This window comes from Perissodus microlepis, chromosome 14 (genome assembly GCF_051167445.1).
Source record: "Perissodus microlepis isolate ML-2025 ecotype Zambia chromosome 14, ASM5116744v1, whole genome shotgun sequence".
Lineage (NCBI taxonomy): Eukaryota > Metazoa > Chordata > Actinopteri > Cichliformes > Cichlidae > Perissodus > Perissodus microlepis.
The window spans coordinates 4,138,878-4,157,346 of record NC_140474.1 but is presented as its reverse complement, the minus strand read 5'-3'; the positions used below and the strand labels follow the sequence as shown (position 1 = coordinate 4,157,346).

At 41.6% G+C, this 18,469-nt stretch overlaps 1 protein-coding gene across 1 annotated transcript in view; it reads right to left on the bottom strand.

Annotated features, from left to right (window-relative positions):
• Nucleotides 1-18,469, bottom strand: part of cep295 (centrosomal protein 295) — a 21,860-nt gene extending 3,391 nt beyond the window's left edge. Inside the window, exons 1-23 of the mRNA XM_084951948.1 lie at nt 18,093-18,469; nt 17,269-17,469; nt 16,027-16,151; nt 15,851-15,944; nt 15,639-15,755; nt 15,422-15,562; nt 15,010-15,193; nt 14,704-14,883; nt 14,267-14,503; nt 14,022-14,122; nt 13,202-13,414; nt 12,161-12,237; nt 10,724-12,047; nt 10,358-10,541; nt 6,771-6,959; nt 6,449-6,682; nt 6,260-6,357; nt 5,142-5,253; nt 4,082-4,303; nt 3,784-3,932; nt 1,989-2,451; nt 1,020-1,199; nt 141-664 (exon numbers count right to left, since the gene is read on the bottom strand). Coding sequence (XP_084808074.1) covers nt 141-664; nt 1,020-1,199; nt 1,989-2,451; nt 3,784-3,932; nt 4,082-4,303; nt 5,142-5,253; nt 6,260-6,357; nt 6,449-6,682; nt 6,771-6,959; nt 10,358-10,541; nt 10,724-12,047; nt 12,161-12,237; nt 13,202-13,414; nt 14,022-14,122; nt 14,267-14,503; nt 14,704-14,883; nt 15,010-15,193; nt 15,422-15,562; nt 15,639-15,755; nt 15,851-15,944; nt 16,027-16,151; nt 17,269-17,469; nt 18,093-18,191 — 5,448 coding nt within the window. The 5' untranslated portion in view covers nt 18,192-18,469. The remainder of the gene's footprint in view (nt 1-140; nt 665-1,019; nt 1,200-1,988; nt 2,452-3,783; nt 3,933-4,081; nt 4,304-5,141; nt 5,254-6,259; nt 6,358-6,448; nt 6,683-6,770; nt 6,960-10,357; nt 10,542-10,723; nt 12,048-12,160; nt 12,238-13,201; nt 13,415-14,021; nt 14,123-14,266; nt 14,504-14,703; nt 14,884-15,009; nt 15,194-15,421; nt 15,563-15,638; nt 15,756-15,850; nt 15,945-16,026; nt 16,152-17,268; nt 17,470-18,092) is intronic.

Here is an 18,469-nt window from a genome sequence, read left to right as displayed (position 1 = left end):
GCAACACCAGAGTTATAAAAATAGGTAAAGCTAACTTAAAACATCAGAAATAATAGTTTATAGTACCCTATTGGTAAATTTTTACTAAAATAACTGTGCTTTTTCAAAGTTGACCAAAGTAACATATCACAGATTCATACCAGTATCTTATCAGAGACAGGAGAAACATTCCTCAGATTTGGACCATGACCACACTTGATCTCTTCGGCACTGATTGAATCCGCGCCTCCAAGCCTTTCCTCTGCCCGTGACACACCCAAAGCAGGTGTATCATCACACATGGATAAATTTGACAGAATCTCAGCTGTTTGCTCAACATCTGCCCTCACGGTGGGAGATACTATCAGAACAGACTCCTGGGGATGGCATTGGGTGGTAATGAGCTGGGAGAAGGATTCATGTAAGGTGGAGGAAGCTGCGGGGCAGCGGTTTGGCTCCTCCGTTCGAAGGCGCTCTGGTGATGGCTCGGACTCCACAGAAGAAAGATCAGAGTGCGAAATGACCTCTACAGGTGTGGTAACACTGCGTTCCCTGCTGGCTGGATGCCCGTCAGGAAAATTGTGCACGCTGTGCTCAGGCTGGTGAAAGGTGATGGAGAGGTCTGCTGTTTCGTTTTGGGTGACCTCTGCCAAAAGGGGGTGGAATGAATCTGAACCTGCAAACTCTAAAAATGGTGAAAAACAATCTTTCATTAGGAGTAGCACCTTATCTCATGGAGTCTCACTTTAACTCCTCACATACTAACACCTGTTCATTGGAGTGATGATTTATTTCGCTGGGCACCCTTAAGCAAACCCAGACCAGGCCTTTTTTCTAAACCTGACTTCGGCCAGGTTTAGGAAAAAGCACAAGCATAAGAAGGGAGCTGCCACCTCACCTCCTTGCTTATGCACTTTTAACATAATTTTCAACTTTCTAATAACCACAGTTAATGAATGGATTATCTTGATTGCTACTGTAAAGTGTTACCACAGATGACTGACCCCAGTAAAGTCTTACGTGAATATTTTGTACCACACCTTCAGCTCTGCCTGAGTCCATGTCTGTTGAACTGGTTTGATTCTGCTGTGTCGGATCCTGTGGATGTGGGCTCATAGCTGGGACAGAGGCACTGTGTGATGAGGCCTCGGGAGGCAGCGCTGGATATGATGGGACCCGGATGTCAGCTGAGACACCAAGAGTCACACGATTTCTTTTACCTGCAAACAAATGAATGACACGTCAAACTTCATGGTGGACATGCTTGTGAAGACAGCTGGTTTGTATGAGACTGTTTATAGAAGATGAATTAAGTCCCATAATTTAATGGTCCTGTTTTTTAAGCCTCAAGTTGGCTGTTTTTCTACAAATCACCATCTCTGTGTTCTGAAACTGGGTGAGGGGTGGAGCTCACAGATACCAAGATGTGGCAGTGATCATCCAAAAGCATACTTTGCATTACTGTTGTTTCTGACTTTAATTGGGGCCATTATTTACAAAATGCTCATGTTTAACTTCAACTGAAGTGGAAACTAGTAAACGAGACAAAAACTCACAATTGGAAGAATTCAAGCTTAAGTTGTTCAGGAAACTAATATTTGGTCATTTTCCCTGAAAAAGATTATTAAAAATCACATTTCTACGTAGTGTTTTTTTTAAAAACTTACTTTCATACCATAATTTTCAGGTTCTGAAAATAAATCATTGTAACCTGATGCCAGGTATTGATTGTACTAGTTCTCGTCCAGTTGGCTATTAGGGGCAATGACTGTAGTCACACAAGGGGAAAACCTTGATTTATGTTTTGCAAAAATACACCATTAGATCTAGAAACTAGGTCCATCTTTTATATACAGCATATTATATGAGCTCTACATATCCTGCTATAAAATTACTGATATATTTAGTTATTTTCACTGCACTGTAACTAAGAATGTGATATTAGGTTTCACTCACTTTCCCTGATATTCAGCCATTAATTGATAAATTCAGTCAAATGATCATTTTACCTGAGCTTCCACTGTGCTGTTCTGCAGACTCGTCCAGCTCTCCTACCAGGGGTCTCATCTGGCTCTCATCGGGAGCTTCATCTAACCATGAGGTCGACTGCTGCGTCTCCATCCGACCCATCATATGACCTGCATAAAAGTCTCGCCCGTCGCTCAACCAGTGAGAGCTGGACTGATGGGAGAGCCGACCAATCATCCGACTCAGTGTGGAATCCCATCCATCTTGACCCACACTTGGGGAGAACAGCTGGCCCGGAGAGTGACCAAGCATTGATGAGTGAGCCGACGGATGACCAACGAGCTGCTCCAGGGCCGAATCCCTCTGCTCGGTAACGAGGCAGGATGACCGGTCTGCCAGCTGACCAATCAGAGGCCGGAAAGAATCCTGCTCGTGGTCGTCAACCAGTAATGAGGCCCCAGCAGAGAACTCGCCCACTTTGGGATCAACTTGATTGTGCACTTCCTGCAACGATAACAGGGGGAAAAAAAAAAAGATTCAGTCAAATTCTTCTAAATCTATTTTCAACAAAATTAAAATATTTAGATTTTTTTTTTGCTGCAATTTAGAGACTGGCTAGAACATAATAGAATAGAATAGAATAGAATAGAATAGAATAGAATAGCCCTATATTGTCACTGTAGATGTACAACTCCAATTCCAATGAAGTTGGGACGTTGTGTAAAACGTAAATAAAAACAGAACACAGTGGTTTCCAAAACCTTTTCACCTATATTTAGTTGAATACACTACGAAGACAAGACATCTTATGTTCAAACTGATAAACTTCATTGTTGTTTTGCAAATCTTCACTCATTTTGAATTTGATGCCTGCAATACGTTCCAAGAAGCTAGGACAGGGGCAGCAAAAGACTGGGAAAGTTGAGGAATGTTCAAAAAACACTTGTTTTGAAGATTCCATGGGTGAACAGGTTAATTGGAAACGGGTGTTTGTCACAAAAAGAGCATACCCAAAAGGTTCCGTCGCTCACAAGCAAGGATGGGGCGAGGTTCACCACTTTGTGAACAAATGCATGGGCAAATAGTCCAGCAGTTTAAGAACAACGTTTCTCAATGTACAATTGCAAGGAATCTGTGGATTTCTTCATCTACTGTCTACAATATCATCAAAAGATACAGAGAACCTGGAGAAAACTGCACATAAGGCCAAATACCAACACTGAATGCCTGTGACCTTTGATCCCTCGGGCGGCACTGCATTAAAAACCAACATCATTCTGTAAAGGATATTACCACATGGGCTCAGGAATACTTCAGAAAACCATTGTCAGTTAACACAGTTTGTCGCTTCATCTACAAGTACAAGTTAAAACTCTACTAATTCAACTCTAAAATCTGATTATCCTCAGTTTGATATAGTCTGCTGCTACAAGTATCACTGAAGCTCCAAACTACAAAGCTAGTGGGTAATGTTACTGGATATGTCCGTCCTTTGTCCAGTCTGTTTACTACCAGAGGAGTCTAAGCCCAACGGGCCATTACAAAAAAGACATTTAGCTGGTTTTGAGGTACTTCCTGTTTCAAGTGCAGAGTCTATGTTTATCTTTTATACACAGCTTAATACTCATAATTTGTGTTTGGGTTACAACATGTGCATGCCCACAGACTCACTGAGCTCAGTTCAAGTGTAGAAACCATCATGAAATGTACTTTAACTTAATTCACTTCAGGTTTATTATGTTTACATCATCACTCAGGGTATTCAAATATCGATAACAGTTGTTACAAAGAGCTTCAAAGGACTCTAGTATAACAGCTTAAAACTGAATCACTGACCAGGCCTCTCGTCTCCGTTCCTGCTGCGTCTGAGAGAAGAGACTGACGTCGTGCAGAGCTTTCATCCTCCCCTCTTCTCTCCAAGACTCGAAACAAAGACTGCTGAGAGACCGAAGCGCTGTGTTCTTCCATATGTGAGCCTTCACTGTCTAAAGATCAACAAAGGAATAAAACACTGTGCTATCAGACAGCCTTTGTCACATCTCAGCATCTTATCACACCATGTCTTAACACTCGTACCTAAACTATCAAGGTGAAGACAGAGCATCGCCTTCAAATAAACATGTCCATTTTGTACCTGTTTTCCCAGCAGAGCTGAGGGAGAGGTCAAGTTCCCGTGTATATTTGTCTATAATTTGTTGGATACTGCTGTCACTGAACATCGAGTCCACAGACAGACCAGGAGGGCCAGTCGCTGAGTTTTCCTTAACACAGAAGCTCTCACCAGACAGACAGGAGACGTGTTGTAAATCTGCTCCACCTTCTTGTTGATCAGTGCGTTTATGGAGGAGAGATTTATCTAAAGTAGAAGAAGAAGAACCAGGTCAGCACATTAGAAGTATAGCAAAGTCAGAAACACAATGCAAAATAAGAAATAAAAATACAGTGAAATGAATCTAAACCAAGTACTTTTGAAATTCCTAAACCTACCCAAGTAAGTTTTCTGCCAAAACCTTTTATTAATCTCATGATTAATAATAAAAATTAAAATGAACATTTCCTGTGTGTCAATAACCTTACTCTGTCCCTGCTTCCCCGTTTTTCCCCTGCTTTTCTTTCACTAAAGCCCCAAAATGCCCCAGTTTAGATGTGAAAACCATCAGAGACTCATGCTGTGGCTTCTGATGTGAGCAGCCAAAAAAATGAAATGATTCAGACCATGGCAAAGTCCTCCACACTACAATCACAGACTTTTCCAGCCCTTAAAAATATTATTAATATTATAATAATAATAAAATATGAAAAATAATCATTTGGGTACGTGGACATGAATCAGTACATTAAAAGCTGCAGCTATAACAAGAACTGCTGTGAGACTGTGATGGTCAGTTGTAAGAAAGTCGTCTTATTAGGCCATTTTAAAGAGGGAGAAGTTTAAACGGCTTCTTTCAGACAGAAAATGAAATTATGAGCTGCACAAAGACCCAGAATCACACAAAGAATAGTAATCTGGAAGTGGGAATGAGCAGAACAGGTTCACTTTAAAATGCACAGCAGCACACAGCTGTAACATACAAACAACATGCTCCCTTATAAGCCTTACAGTTTAACCATATTATCCGTTTAATCATGAAGAACTACCCCAGTATCTGCTGGATCATCTGATTTAAAGCTGCACAGACATGTCACCTACACACCTGGCTGTTCCTCACCGGTGTTTACATTCTGCTCTGGGTCAGTAGTCATGTAGCTTCCGGTGGAGATGGTAGTAGAAGAGAAGCTGTCAGACCCAGGAGGCCTGTTTGGAGACTGACACAAAATAAACTGTCATGGCATCTTATCTTGTTATAGAGATAAACACACTCTGGACACACATTCATACAGTTGAACATATTGAGGCATTTTGAAATGAAAGCACACACACACTTATGTTTTGAATATTTAATGCATTTGCATCTATGAGCATCCTGACCAGTAGTGATGTACTCAACAAAAGGCCAAACCCCTGAAGAATCACTTACTTTAACAGGAAACCCCACCTAAACACGAACACTGAAGCTCCAAAATACAAAGTTAGGGGGAAATGTTACTGTGGGGATGTCCGTCTTTTGTCCATCTGTTTACTACCAGAGGAGTCTCTCCCTACTGGCCATTACAAAGAGACACTGAGGTACTTCATGTTTCAAGTTCAGAATCTTTTTATCTTTTATATACAGGATAACACTCATACAAATGGACAGTGAAGACCTCTGTCCATTTGTAGAGAGACAACTTAAATTTGTGTTTGGGTTATAACATGTATCGACTCATACATAGACCTGCTGTTACGCAGACTCACTGAGCTCAGTTCAAGTGTAGAAACCATCATGAAATGTATTTTTAATTTAATACACTTCAGGTTTATTATGTTTACATCATCGCTCAGCGGAAGGAAGGAAAGAAGAAAGAAACACAAACCATTCACTCATCACAGGCAGACGAACACACACGCACTTATGCACGCACGCACACACACACGCACACACACACACACACACAGCTTCTCAAACATAATCACAGGCTGAGGCAGATGCTGCCCAAGCACTCAGATTTGGCTATTTTTCATCATTGATCCACATCATCATGTGAACCTCAGAGGGTATTAAAATATACATAACAGTATTAATATGCACTGACATTTACTTCCTGCATATTAAAACTGCTCCTTCCCTTGTAGCTTTCTAACCCACTATTGGCTACATGAGTTTTCCAGGGGAGGAAAGAGCAGTGATAAACACTATATGAACACTGTGAAAATTGTCACTGGACTGGTTACCTCTGTGGGGGATCTGTAGCTCGTCACTGCAGGACCAGAGAAATCTGCTCCTCTCCCAGAGTCTGAGGAAAGGGGGGACTTTTTTCTTGGGACTGAATCTAGAAAACAGTGTTTCCACATCAAGAAATCTTTAATTTCCCTTAATTCAGTGGTACCATTTTTTCCCTATGTTAAATCTTCTCTACTCACCAGAGATGGAGGATTCTGGAGATGCTCCTGCCTCTGTCAGTAGCAGTCTCTCTCTCCAGAGGCTGGATCTCCCTGAACTTGTCCCTGAGCTGGTTAATCTTTCAGAGATCTTCTGTCCACTGCTGAACTCCGAGGTTGTCTGCAGAGTCCTGTCAGAAGCCGTAGACGAGTCGTACTCCTCCTGCTGATCCCAGCGTTCAATATGTGAAGGAACTGTCACACCATTGTCTGGGCCTACAGTTAAAACAAATAAATAAGTCAATGTTATACATGCAGGAGATGAAACTGCCCGATATTCACGTCTTACTGCAGCTGAGCAGACCTGTGAGTTGGCTGGCATCGACTGGAGTCTCCACCTCTTGAATAGCACTGAGCTCGTGCTGTTCAGTCATCATCTCCAAGAAGCCCAGCCTGACGCGTGTCACAGGGGGCTTTGCTGCTCGTGGAGGGTGGAGGTGTCCTGAGTGGAGGACTGATGCCGGGCCAGGTCCGGCAGCAGCATCACTCTGAACTTTAAAGCACAAGAGAAACAACCAGTCAGAAATATGGACAAAAAAAATAATGTGTACAGTTTCATTTTTAAAAACAATATATTACTCTACATTTTATTTTAATGCCAGTGACCTCGCTCTGCAACTTTACATGTTCACACTGAGTTGATGTTGTCCCTAAACACTACCACTTTGCGATAAAAGCACTTACAATTGATTGTGGAATATCTAGGAGAGAGGAATTTTCACAAACTGACTTGCTGTAATCCCATTACAGTAGACTGCATGACTAGGTACTTGTTTTTATTGAAGCCCAGGTTTATTAGGACAGTTTTAAAGTTGAGAAACAACAATGACAACATTCAAAAAACACAAAGCCTGAATTTAAAGATGAAGATATAGTGTCCTGTCCTGGACTCTAAAGAAGATAGACAAGACAAGATTCCACTTTTACTTTTGCAGAAAAGCTGGAAAATGCTTTTGGGAAAACGTTCTCGTGCCCAAAATGTTCTTTGAGCACCAGACACAAATTTAAGGATTTGTAAGGAATTGTTACTTCATCTGTTTTTAAAGAAGACAAAATTAAACTGTTAAGAAAAAAGAAAGAGAACCTGACTGTGAAACACTGACGGGGGCTTTATAATATCTGACATTCTGCCTTGAATCTGCACAGGAGAAAAGTCAGAAGGTTTTGAAACATAAGGCAAACAAAAGCAACATTTCTGTTGCATTAATTAAGGACAGGGTTCATACGCCTTTTCAGGGTCAAATTCAAGCACTTTTTAAGCACTTTCAAGGTACCTTTTCAAGCCCCCCCCCCAAAAAAAAAGAAAAAAAGAAAGAAAGCATGTTTCAATTCGCATCACCTCAGTAAGACCATGTGAAAAGACACCTTTGCTCCCCCTTTGGTAAGACATAGAAAAACGCACCACACAAAAATACTGCAAAAGGAAACGGTCGCCTTATATACATAGTGTATAAACTCAAAATGCACGTTTCCCTTAAAAATTAAGATGTGAAAATGTGAACAAATCAACTTGTTAGATATTCTTCTCCTGTTGAAAAAAAAAGAAGAAAGAAATTAATAAGGTCTTCTCATCAGATATTGATGCTTCTTTCCTGTGTGACAAAAAATAGGAGACAGATGTTTGTTTGCTGTTTGTTTGTTTTTTAAGTTAATTCCCAATAAAGCTGTTTTATTGCTAACTACATTGCTGTCTGTATTATTGCTGAAGTCCTAAATGATCACCTTTAAAGTGTTTGTGCTAATAACATCGTGTACAGTCAGACAGGCATGGAGAACAGCACTGACTGGGAGGCTTTGAATAGATCACATAATTCAATTCAACATATAAGACTTGAAGAATGCACAAGTATCTACTTAAAATCTATTGAATTTATCATCTGTGATATTATTATGTACAATCCCAATGTATTTTGTTCATCTGCCTTAAATAAACAGGCAGCCTTAAAGTATGAAATATTCATATATAAATACACATAAATGTGTGTACTGTCTGAGTGGCCGATAGTGCCCCACAGGCCTCAGTGTGAGCTTGAAGACATTTATAATGTTTAAGTAGTTTAATGTGTAGGAGCTGACGATAAACACATTTTGAATGAAAGCCGGGAACTTTGGTAGCACAGAAACAAGTGGCTATTCTTTGTGACCATGTGGATCACTCATATTACCATTATTTCACCCAAAGGCACCAAGTTAATACTTTAAAAAGCTGCAGTAATACAAACAAATATAAACAGTACTTGGTGACAACTTTGCTTTTAGCCTTTAACCCTCTGGTGTCCAGGATATAATTGGCCGTTTTTGACTACTTTTGATTTGGCCTCTATATTTCACCTTTACCTTTCACCTTTTCACCTATATTTCAGCACAATTGATCTAAATTCAGACATAATTTAAAATATGAGTAGAAAGTGATATTTTTGACTGTAAAAACCACAAGCATGTTTAAGGAATCATTTTCATAACTTGAAATGCAAATAGAAATTGTACATTCTTAAAAAATATGCACAAGTTTTGCAAACAAAGTTATATGGTACTATTTACCTAAAAATGCAGCCAAGGCTCAGACGTTTTTCATATAACCATTTAAAACTATTTACAGAACAATCAGGTGTTCTGTGTCAAATAAGAAGGCACACAAATTATTTATGCAACTCCAAAAAATAGTTTGTGTCCACTATAACACAGATGAGAACAGCACAGGGATAAACCTGCAGGTCTGACAGCAGGTGTGTCACTCAGCGTTTACACTACAATCTGCCTTTAGTGGCTTTTTTGCAGCAACTGTGACATTCACTAGTAGAACTAACACACAAAACAACAACTACACACTAACTACACAAGACAACACACTAACTTGAGACTCCAAACACGGTAAACGTCACAAATTTCTCATGTATCAAAACTCTCTCTCTCGCCGGTCACTCCTAAAACTTCCCCCTCTTCCCAAACGACCAAATGCCACATGTTGCCATATCATTTTTTGATTGGTCGACATGGTACATTTTTCCACCAATAGGGAAGGAGTGTTTTTTTCTTTTTCTTTTTTCACTCACAAGCAAAGCGTGTTTGCTGGCGCTCTCCTTAGAAAACTGGTATACAGCTTGAAGTCCACACGTTCGACCCAAGTTGAAATGGAGACTCTGGGTCCGTCGACCCCAGAGGGTTAATCAGAACGCCTTAAGTTGGCTAGTTACGTATCAGGCTAATGTTTAAAGCTTTCACTTGAGTAAATTAACTCACATTACTGCCAAGTAATGTTAGCCAAGTTCACAGCATATTCCATAATAGCGCTGCCATACTGCATCACTCTCAGTGCATTTCAATCATTTCTCCAGCGAGTTTGATAGCTAGCAAAATAATAATCATAATTTTAAAAAATTGCATGTGTAACGTACGCGTACTGGAAAATTATTTACAAGGACTCAGCTATCACGTGACTGGAGAGCGCCGTCATCAAACACTCATTTAAACAGCAACCTACAGGTATGTTAACGCACTCATCCCCGATTGTTAGAGGGCGGGGTCACACGTTGAAACAGACGCAAGGCAGCCCAGACAGGGAAATTTTGCGACTCATTTTATTTCTCTATCTGATAAGAAAACTATTCAATCAGATAGTTATTTGTTGTGAATGAAATACAGTTACACTTTTAAGCACCACATCTGAAATTCAAGCACTTTTCAAACCTTGAAAAGACAACATTAAAATTCAATCATTTTCAAGGATTTCAAGCACCCGTACGAACCCTGTAAGGAATAAAGATCAGTGGTTTGTAATAGTGCTTGTTAACTTAAGAACAATCGTTATTATTGTTTACTTCATTCAGTCATATGCAATTGTCCCTGAAATCATTTTGACAAAAATATCTCCATTCTCAACATGTCAGCTACCTGTTTGACTGCTGTTGGATGGATGTTGTTCAGAGGAGCTGTCGCGATCCTGAGGGTCCTCTAGGTGTGATAAAGTTCCTCCATTAGACTCCTCTATGGCCTTGAGCAGGGATGCAAGTAACTGGAGGCGGTTCTGATTAATGTTCTCCGAAACCACCGTTTCACCATCAGGCCGAGAAACTGGCTGTAGGTGAGAAAAAGTCATCAGGATGGTTCATTTCTCACATGTTCTTTCACTCTTAAACATTTAAGCTGACGGTGTTTTTTGGCACTCTGCTTTTCAATCTTTGTTTCTACTCACTCCTTTCTTAAAACTATGATTTTTTTTTACTGCAAAATAACTGCTTTAACAGTCCTCTCACTTACTTGTGCATCGGTATTAATCAGAGCCTGCAATGTCTCCTTTTGTTTCCTCATCTGCACCATCTCCAAGTCCTGTCTCCGCCTCTCCTCTTCCTGTTGCCTTTGCTGCAGCATCAGTGCCTCCCTCTGCTCTAGTACTCGCCTCTGGGCCTCCTGCAACTCTTGTCTTTGTCTCTCCATGTTGTCCTCTCCAACGCTCAGGGATCCAGTGCTCCGAGAGGCCTCTGCCTCAGCCAGAGCATAACCTGAAAGTGGAGCTGTAACCTCTGCGATGGTCGATCTCATGACTTTGATGGGTTCAGAGGATGGCTGCACTGGGATGCTGCTAGAGTGATGTTCTGTGAATCGTTTACAAGGCAGCTTCTCTTTGGTGACTGACAGTGGTCTCATTCTCTCTGGAAGGTGCTCTGTTACTTTCTCCATTATGCTGTCAGTCAGCCAAGACGTGTCATTTAGTCTCTGGTATCTCAGACTGTCTGAGTCGGATTCAACATCATCTGGCAGCGGTTTGGAAGCCAGACTAAAACCAGAGAGGCTGGGAGGGGACGTTAATGTGTCAGATTCTTCTGTGGAAACATCCTCAGAGGTTTGTGGCAATTCATGATTATACACAGGCACTGCATGAGCCTGGAGAGGAGCCTGGGAAAGAGCCTGGGGAGGAGCATGGAGAGGAGCCTGGAGACGAGCATGGAGAGGAGCCTGGAGACGAGCATGGAGAGGAGCCTGGAGACGAGCATGGAGAGGAGCCTGGAGACGAGCATGGAGAGGAGCCTGGGGAGGAGCATGGAGAGGAGCATGGAGACGAGCATGGAGAGGAGCCTGGAGACGAGCATGGAGAGGAGCCTGGAGAGGAGCCTGGAGAGGAGCCTGGAGAGGAGCCTGGAGAGGAGCCTGGGGAGTCTGCAGAGGGGGGTGGAGAGGAGCATGAAGAGGAGGATGGAGAGGAGCCACAAGAGGAGCATGGGAAGTATGGAGAGGGGGATGGAGAGGAGCCTGCAAAGGGGCCCAGGGAGCATGGAGAGGAGCGTGGAGAGGAGCGTGGAGGGGAGCATGGAGGGGAGCATGGAGGGGAGCATGGAGAGGAGCTTGGAGAGGAGCGTGGAGGGGAGCATGGAGAGGAGCTTGGAGAGGAGCGTGGAGAGGAGCCGGCGCAACTTGCAGACGACCTGGATGACGAACACACTGTGTACTGTTTGGAGGTGGATGAGCAAGGCCTGGAGGCACAACAGGAGGTAGTAATGAAGTGGCAGTCATGTTGTAACGAATCTGTAGAGCTTGTTGGTATTCCTCCAGGCGCTGGCGAGCCACTTTCACTCTTTGGTGGATTCTAAAATTAAAAAAACAAAAACAACAACAACAACAAAAACAGGAGGGTCAAAGACATTAAAGTTATGTAAACTCAGAATCACAAACTGGCCCAAACAGATTTATTCATCACACCTGTTTTGTTCTAACAACCGCTGTTGGTATTCTCTGATCCTTTTGCTATGGTCATCCTTATCTGCAGGAGGAACTACCTGTGAAGATCAAACACAAAGGAAGGGATTACTCATACAGCCTGGAAAACCCCTCACAGAAGACAATGGTGGAGGACAAAACCTTGAATTTTCACAGTTCATATTACTAGTTTTTGACCAGTCCCTCCCAAGTGTGTGTGAATCTGTTAGATTTATTTTCTCAACTTAATTTTCCTCTTCTTATCTGGAAAATATCCCATCTAAGCAGTCTGAGCTGTATTTGATTCTCTGTCCTGGATTGTCATCAATCATCACTAATATAATCTTCTCAGGCTCTGGCTACGACGGGGTGGGCAACTCCAGGCCTCAAGGGCCGGTGTCCTGCAGGTTTTAGATGTGTTCTTGATCCAGCTGATTCAAATGGCTAATTTACCTCCTCAACATGTTTTGAAGTTCTCCAGAAGCCTGGTAATGAACTAATCATTTGATTCAGGTGTGTTGACCCAGGGTGATATCTAAAACCTGCAGGACACCGGCCCTTGAGGCCTGGAGTTCCCCCGCCCCTGGGCTAAGAGCACAGAAGCTCCACCTACATGTTAATCAAACCTTCTGTTTGTGAGAGGCAGCCAATCAGAAGAATTGCTCAAAGGAGGAGGAGCTAAAGTAGCTTGCTTCAAAGTCAGGATGTCATGAGGGAAAACACATACAATAATGTGAAGATTATTTTGAACTGTAAATCAGGCAAGAGCTCAATAATGAAAATTATACATAATACGTTGGTCAACTTTAAGCAAAAAACAACAAATAACAACTGAACATGTTTCTCAGACTAAAGTAATATTAGACCCAAGGAGGTTAAGCATCAGAAGATGTTAACAGCATGTATAACATCCATGACATATTTTGTATCTTAGCTATTATGAGCATGTCAAGATTAATCCAATAAATAGAATTTTCAATAGCCATTAAAAAAACCTGATAACAGGAAAATTGAATAGGTTTGACAGTTGGATTAGAGACCTACCTCATTGGCTAAATTAGGGGTGATAGAGATGACATCGTGGTCATGGACTGGCACTTCTGGTTGGTTAATGGTTTCTTCCTGGGTCACGGCAGCCTTCAGTCGTTCTTTCTCCTGCTGAGCTTCAAGCAGCATCTGCTCCAACTTGGCCTTCTGCTCTTCCAGCTCCTGCAGCAAAAACATCTGCTGCTGCTTCTCCCTTTCAAGCTCCGCTTCCTGGGCAGGAAAAAAAGAGGCTTAAAAAGTGATGCTACTAGATGCAAACTCAGATTTGAGCTACGTTTTAGTTTAGAAGATAAAATTTTAGCTGCATCAGGTGTGTTACTGTTAATTTAATTCAAAGCTAGCCCCTGGTAAAACTCTTTATCACCTCCTCTCCAAAAATCACCAGCAGGAATTCACAACAAGCCCACAATGAGTTTCTCAGCAAAACCTGGTTCTAACCAGTCAGTGAACTGGTGATGAAGTAACAACAATGAAACAAGTGCTTACAATATAGAGTAGATCTGTTCGATCAACAATGCTCTGCTGCAGTGTCAAAATTCTGGGACAGAATAGAGAAGGGGGGCACAGAAAATCAAACAAGAGGGGGGCACAGAGCAGTAGTCTTGCATACTTTTTACACCGCTTCCATCTGACTACAGAGCTCCCTGCAGGCATGCTCGGATTTTAGCGGACAGTGAACGTGCCATCTCTGCAGGACTAGAAAACCAGCTCCCAACCATCACGGGACACAGAGTACAGACATTTAAGTTTTTTACTCTCAATATTAACTCCTCCCATCTAAGTGAAAAGTCACACAGAAATTAAAATGAACACGTACCCGTTTCTTTCGCTCTTCTTCAAACTCTTGGATTCTATTGGCCAGAGCAGCAGGAAACTGAGTATCTGAAGCTGATGATGGCAGCGGCGTTTTCTCTGATGCTGGTTGAATTCAGAAAAAAAATCCACAAGATTATTACCTTGTAATAAACATTTTTACTTTTTTTTAAACTGTTAAAAGAATATTAATAGTTTTACTAATATTTATGTAGATTGTTCTTACAGCTGATCACAGTCACTGATTACCTGGTGGAGACCGGTCAGCCTCCTGGGGCTCGGTGGGAGTCCATTCGTCTTTTCCTCTGCTGATCAAAGAGCCTGTTTCGATCGTCATGTCGCGCTCTGGGATCTGATCTCGGATGATGGTTGGGGAATCAGCAGCAGAGCTGCGACTGCTGTGGTCAATCCACTGGTTCCTTTGGCTCCTGATACGATCCAGGAGCCTCTTCAATGCCCGTTGAGGAGCAGGTTTCTGGGAAACCACTGCAAACAAAGAAAAACTCAAGGAAATTACATCAAGGTTTCAACATTCATGCTACATTCTGGGCCAGAAGGTTTTTTATTTGTCTCAGAATTTGACATAATTCATACAATACACTTCAGTAAGCTAATATCTGACTACTGATTTTATTATAAACTGCACAAGAATGACTTGAGTTTTTAAATCTGGTGCTTCTGGTCACCTTCAGCTGATGTTTCCTGCTCAGTGCTTCCAGGTTCCTGCTCTGTGTCACGTTGTGCATTTTCTGTTTCAGGTGTTGTGATTTCATCCACTGTGACATCCAGCTCTTGATCTTGGCTGGTTGTGGAGTGGGCTGGAAGAGGCTCAGGTGCCAGCTGGACCACCAGGTCACCTTTAACCCCTGTAACAATTAACAAAGTTTAAAGAGGCTTCAGAGCAACTTCAGTGCCGATTTCTGGCCAACTTTGTTTCTCTGGTTTTAAGAACATGTATGAATACTACAAAATACACGATGAAGAGTCCTTACTCCTCTCTCCAGTGTACATGTCCTCAAAGGCAAACTCCATCTCCCTCTGGAAGTCTTCCCTCATTTCCTGTCTCTTATAGAGAGGCTGGAAGATCTGAGGAGGCATCTGCGACACCTGCTGCCTCCTCCTGAGCAGATCTGTCTGCTGCATGTGTTCCAGTTCAACCAACAAACGCTCACGATCCTAAAGGAGGCCATTAAACACTGATCAGGCACTTCATATGACCAAAAAGCAAACAGTTCTCATCTCTTCTTACAGCTAAAGTATCAAGTTAAATGCAAGCCTATCAAACATGTTAAAGTAATACATTTTTTAAACATGTAATGAAAGTGCAACCTCCACAAGAATTTCTTTATTCTGGCATGTAAGTGACTAGGTTAATTAGTCGCCAGGTTAACAGGCAAGTTGTACCTGCATGAGCTGTTCCTTCCTCAGAGCCTGCCTCCCTCTGAGACGAGCCTTCTCCAGCTGCTCTTCTCTCCTCCTCATTTCCTCTGTCTCCAAGTCCTGCTGTCTTTTCGCATGTAGCTCAGCTTCCTCGTGGGCATTTGGCTGATTAGGCAGATCGATTAGATAACTCTGACAAATCGCGCTGGTAAATACAAACAAAAATCAGAGGGTGTGTTACCTGGTTTATGTCCACCTCTCTGTCCACTGTACTCTTGGCCATGTGGTAATGTGTGGTAGCGAAGGCACTCACATCCGATCTCCTTACGAAACGTGGCTTTTTGGGACTGATGTTCTGCTTCAAGGAGAGAAGACAAGGTTACCTTGACTTTCATTTGATTTTCAGGATTTGGAAACGTTCAGGAAATTATTATCACTGTTTGGGAAGATCACCTGAACAGGGTTTGGGAGAGGCAGTGGAAGGCTAGCCACCTTTGCTGATCTTTCCTTTTCTGCCAGTAATGCCTTCTTCCTGGCATTGACAACTCTACAGAACAGTGAAGCCACAGGTTTAATTCTGATTAAATTTAAACACATAAACATCTGAAAATTCTTGTGATGACGCTCACTGGTTTTGCTTCTCATGGTCTTTAAGCCTCTGTGATTTGAGCTCCTTCAGCGCTTCTCGGTAACGCTCCTCTGCTTTGACGTGATTCTCCTCCTCCCTCTGAGCTATGGCTGCCAAGTCGGGTTCCTTGAACAACAAGTTTAGCCACAAAAAATAAATATCATATGGACAAGGGTTAACAAGAATCAAATATCAACATGGTGCAGTGTATTCTGCCTTTTCTAAACAATTCAAATACTACTAAAGTGCCCCAGTGCAAAAGACTAAAGCACACTAGACTACTATTACTCTGCTTCTTCCTTAAGCAGATTGAACATTAATATTTTGTTTTCTCACAGAGTGAAAAAACCCAACCTAAGTTGGCGCTCTAGCTCTGGGACATAATTTATTTGACAAAAGTCATTCAAAGTTTAAACTTTTAGTAACGTAATCAGTCTTTCAATAGCTTCTATGTTTTTTTCCCAAAGTTTAAATTTAACTTTTATTAAAAGTTGACATTTCTCCTTCATTCTGCAGACACGATAGGATGACATCACTAACTGCTGATTTCCGTTCTAGTCTTTTAAAAAATTGTTTCATGCACAGGTCTTATCCTTTCAGCGTACAAATGATAAAACATACCAAACTTTTTGTCCACTTTCAACTGAGAAGACACATTGTAAATTTTCAGTTGAGAATTGGAAATGCAGGAAGTCTCTCTCTCTCTCCTGCAATTATTTCCATATAATAAAGACTAAGGTTGTGAAAAATTAGTATGTGGTCAAGCAGCTGGTGCAATGATACACTCAAAATGTCTTAGTTGGATACACAACAACTAGAACGTAGCAAAGAGTATTCGGTGGAGGTTTTTTCCCCAAATGATGACAACATATTTTTCTTTGGATTTTGGACTGTCACTGTTACTTTGATCTGTGGATTTCAGTATTCATGACAACTTAAAAGATATTTTTATAAATTAAATAATTAAAATAATAGCAAATAGATATAATTATTTGTGTATATTTATATGAAGCTTGCTTTACATGATTTATCTAACTGTCTTAAACAGATGAATCTTCTCAGGAAGTTTAAGACATTTTCTAACTAATTTCAGACATTTTAATGACCCACAGAAACCCTGTGGACACTGCACTGATGAGTTTATGTTTACGTCAATGTGGCTCAAAATTTGGTTTCATACATTCTTTTTATTCTTTCATAATCCCCGTTTTAGTGTCTCTAATTTGAACTATTTTAGCCTTACGTTTTCTTTTGCACTCCTGTGCCCCTGGCCGAGCAACTGGAGACTCTCCTGGTATAACCTCTGCAGCCTCTGGAGCTTTTCCCTCTGCTGTTGCTCCCACTCCTTCCTCAGCTCCCGCTCAAGTTGTTGCAGCTCATACTGTCGCCTCTGCTCAACATCTTGGCGGATCTGCTGTGCAATGTACCGGTGCTGCTCCCGCACCTGTGTGTCAACACAAAACACACACTCAGTGTGCATATATCACGCAGTGACAGTAGGTTACAGTGATGATAAACTTAATTATCTTCATCACGTCATCTGTCAACAGAAAAAAATGGATGCAATACAAAAGATAAATCTTGGCCAGTAATACCAGCAAATCTAATCTTATTTGAAAAAAAATAAAAAAATTAAATAAAAATGTGTCAGCAAAATGACCAGGGACTTCACAGCAGAATACTTTGTGAACTTTAGGTCCTTCACTGGTTAGTTACATACGACACTTTACAGCTTCATCATGCTAAAAGAAATACTACGTGAATACCCTGAAACTGTCTGCCTTTGTTTATTCATGTGTCAAAGCAACTTTCGGAGACAGAACAGACCGATCAGACTTCAAAAAAATGACTGTACGCACACAAAAAGACAGATCTTTTACACATGCAAGTAAAATTTAATGTAGGCGAGGAACCTGAAGTTATGAACTCATGTGAGCCTTAATATAGTGTTTATCAGACAGAAACAGGGGTTCAAGTAAGCACTGGCACTTCATCAGAAAACATCCCACAGGTGCTGGAAATCAGGGACCTAAAGTGAAGCAGAAAGCCATAACACCGCCTTATTACCTGCTGTATCCGCAGTTTTCTCCTCCTTTCCTGCTCCTCTCGTATTATCCGAGCCTCTTCGTTGGGACTCGGTCTTAATCTGGACACTTTTCTCTTCATTTTCGAGCACTTCACTGGCGGACATTTCCCCCAAAAAAGCAAACAGCAGGTTGCGGTTCAGCTAGCGGCGACGGCTAATGTTTGCACGCTTCACTTTGTTCGCCGGCATAACGGTTCCGTAGGACAACTTAAACTTGAAACAAGTGTTTACTATACAAGCAATTACCAGGCAGGACGCTTAAAGTGTTGTTTATCATCCGAAATCCATGCCAACCCAAAAAACGGACGTTTTTGTTTTTTTCTTTGTCCTGAACGTCACATCCGGTAGTTTAAACTGC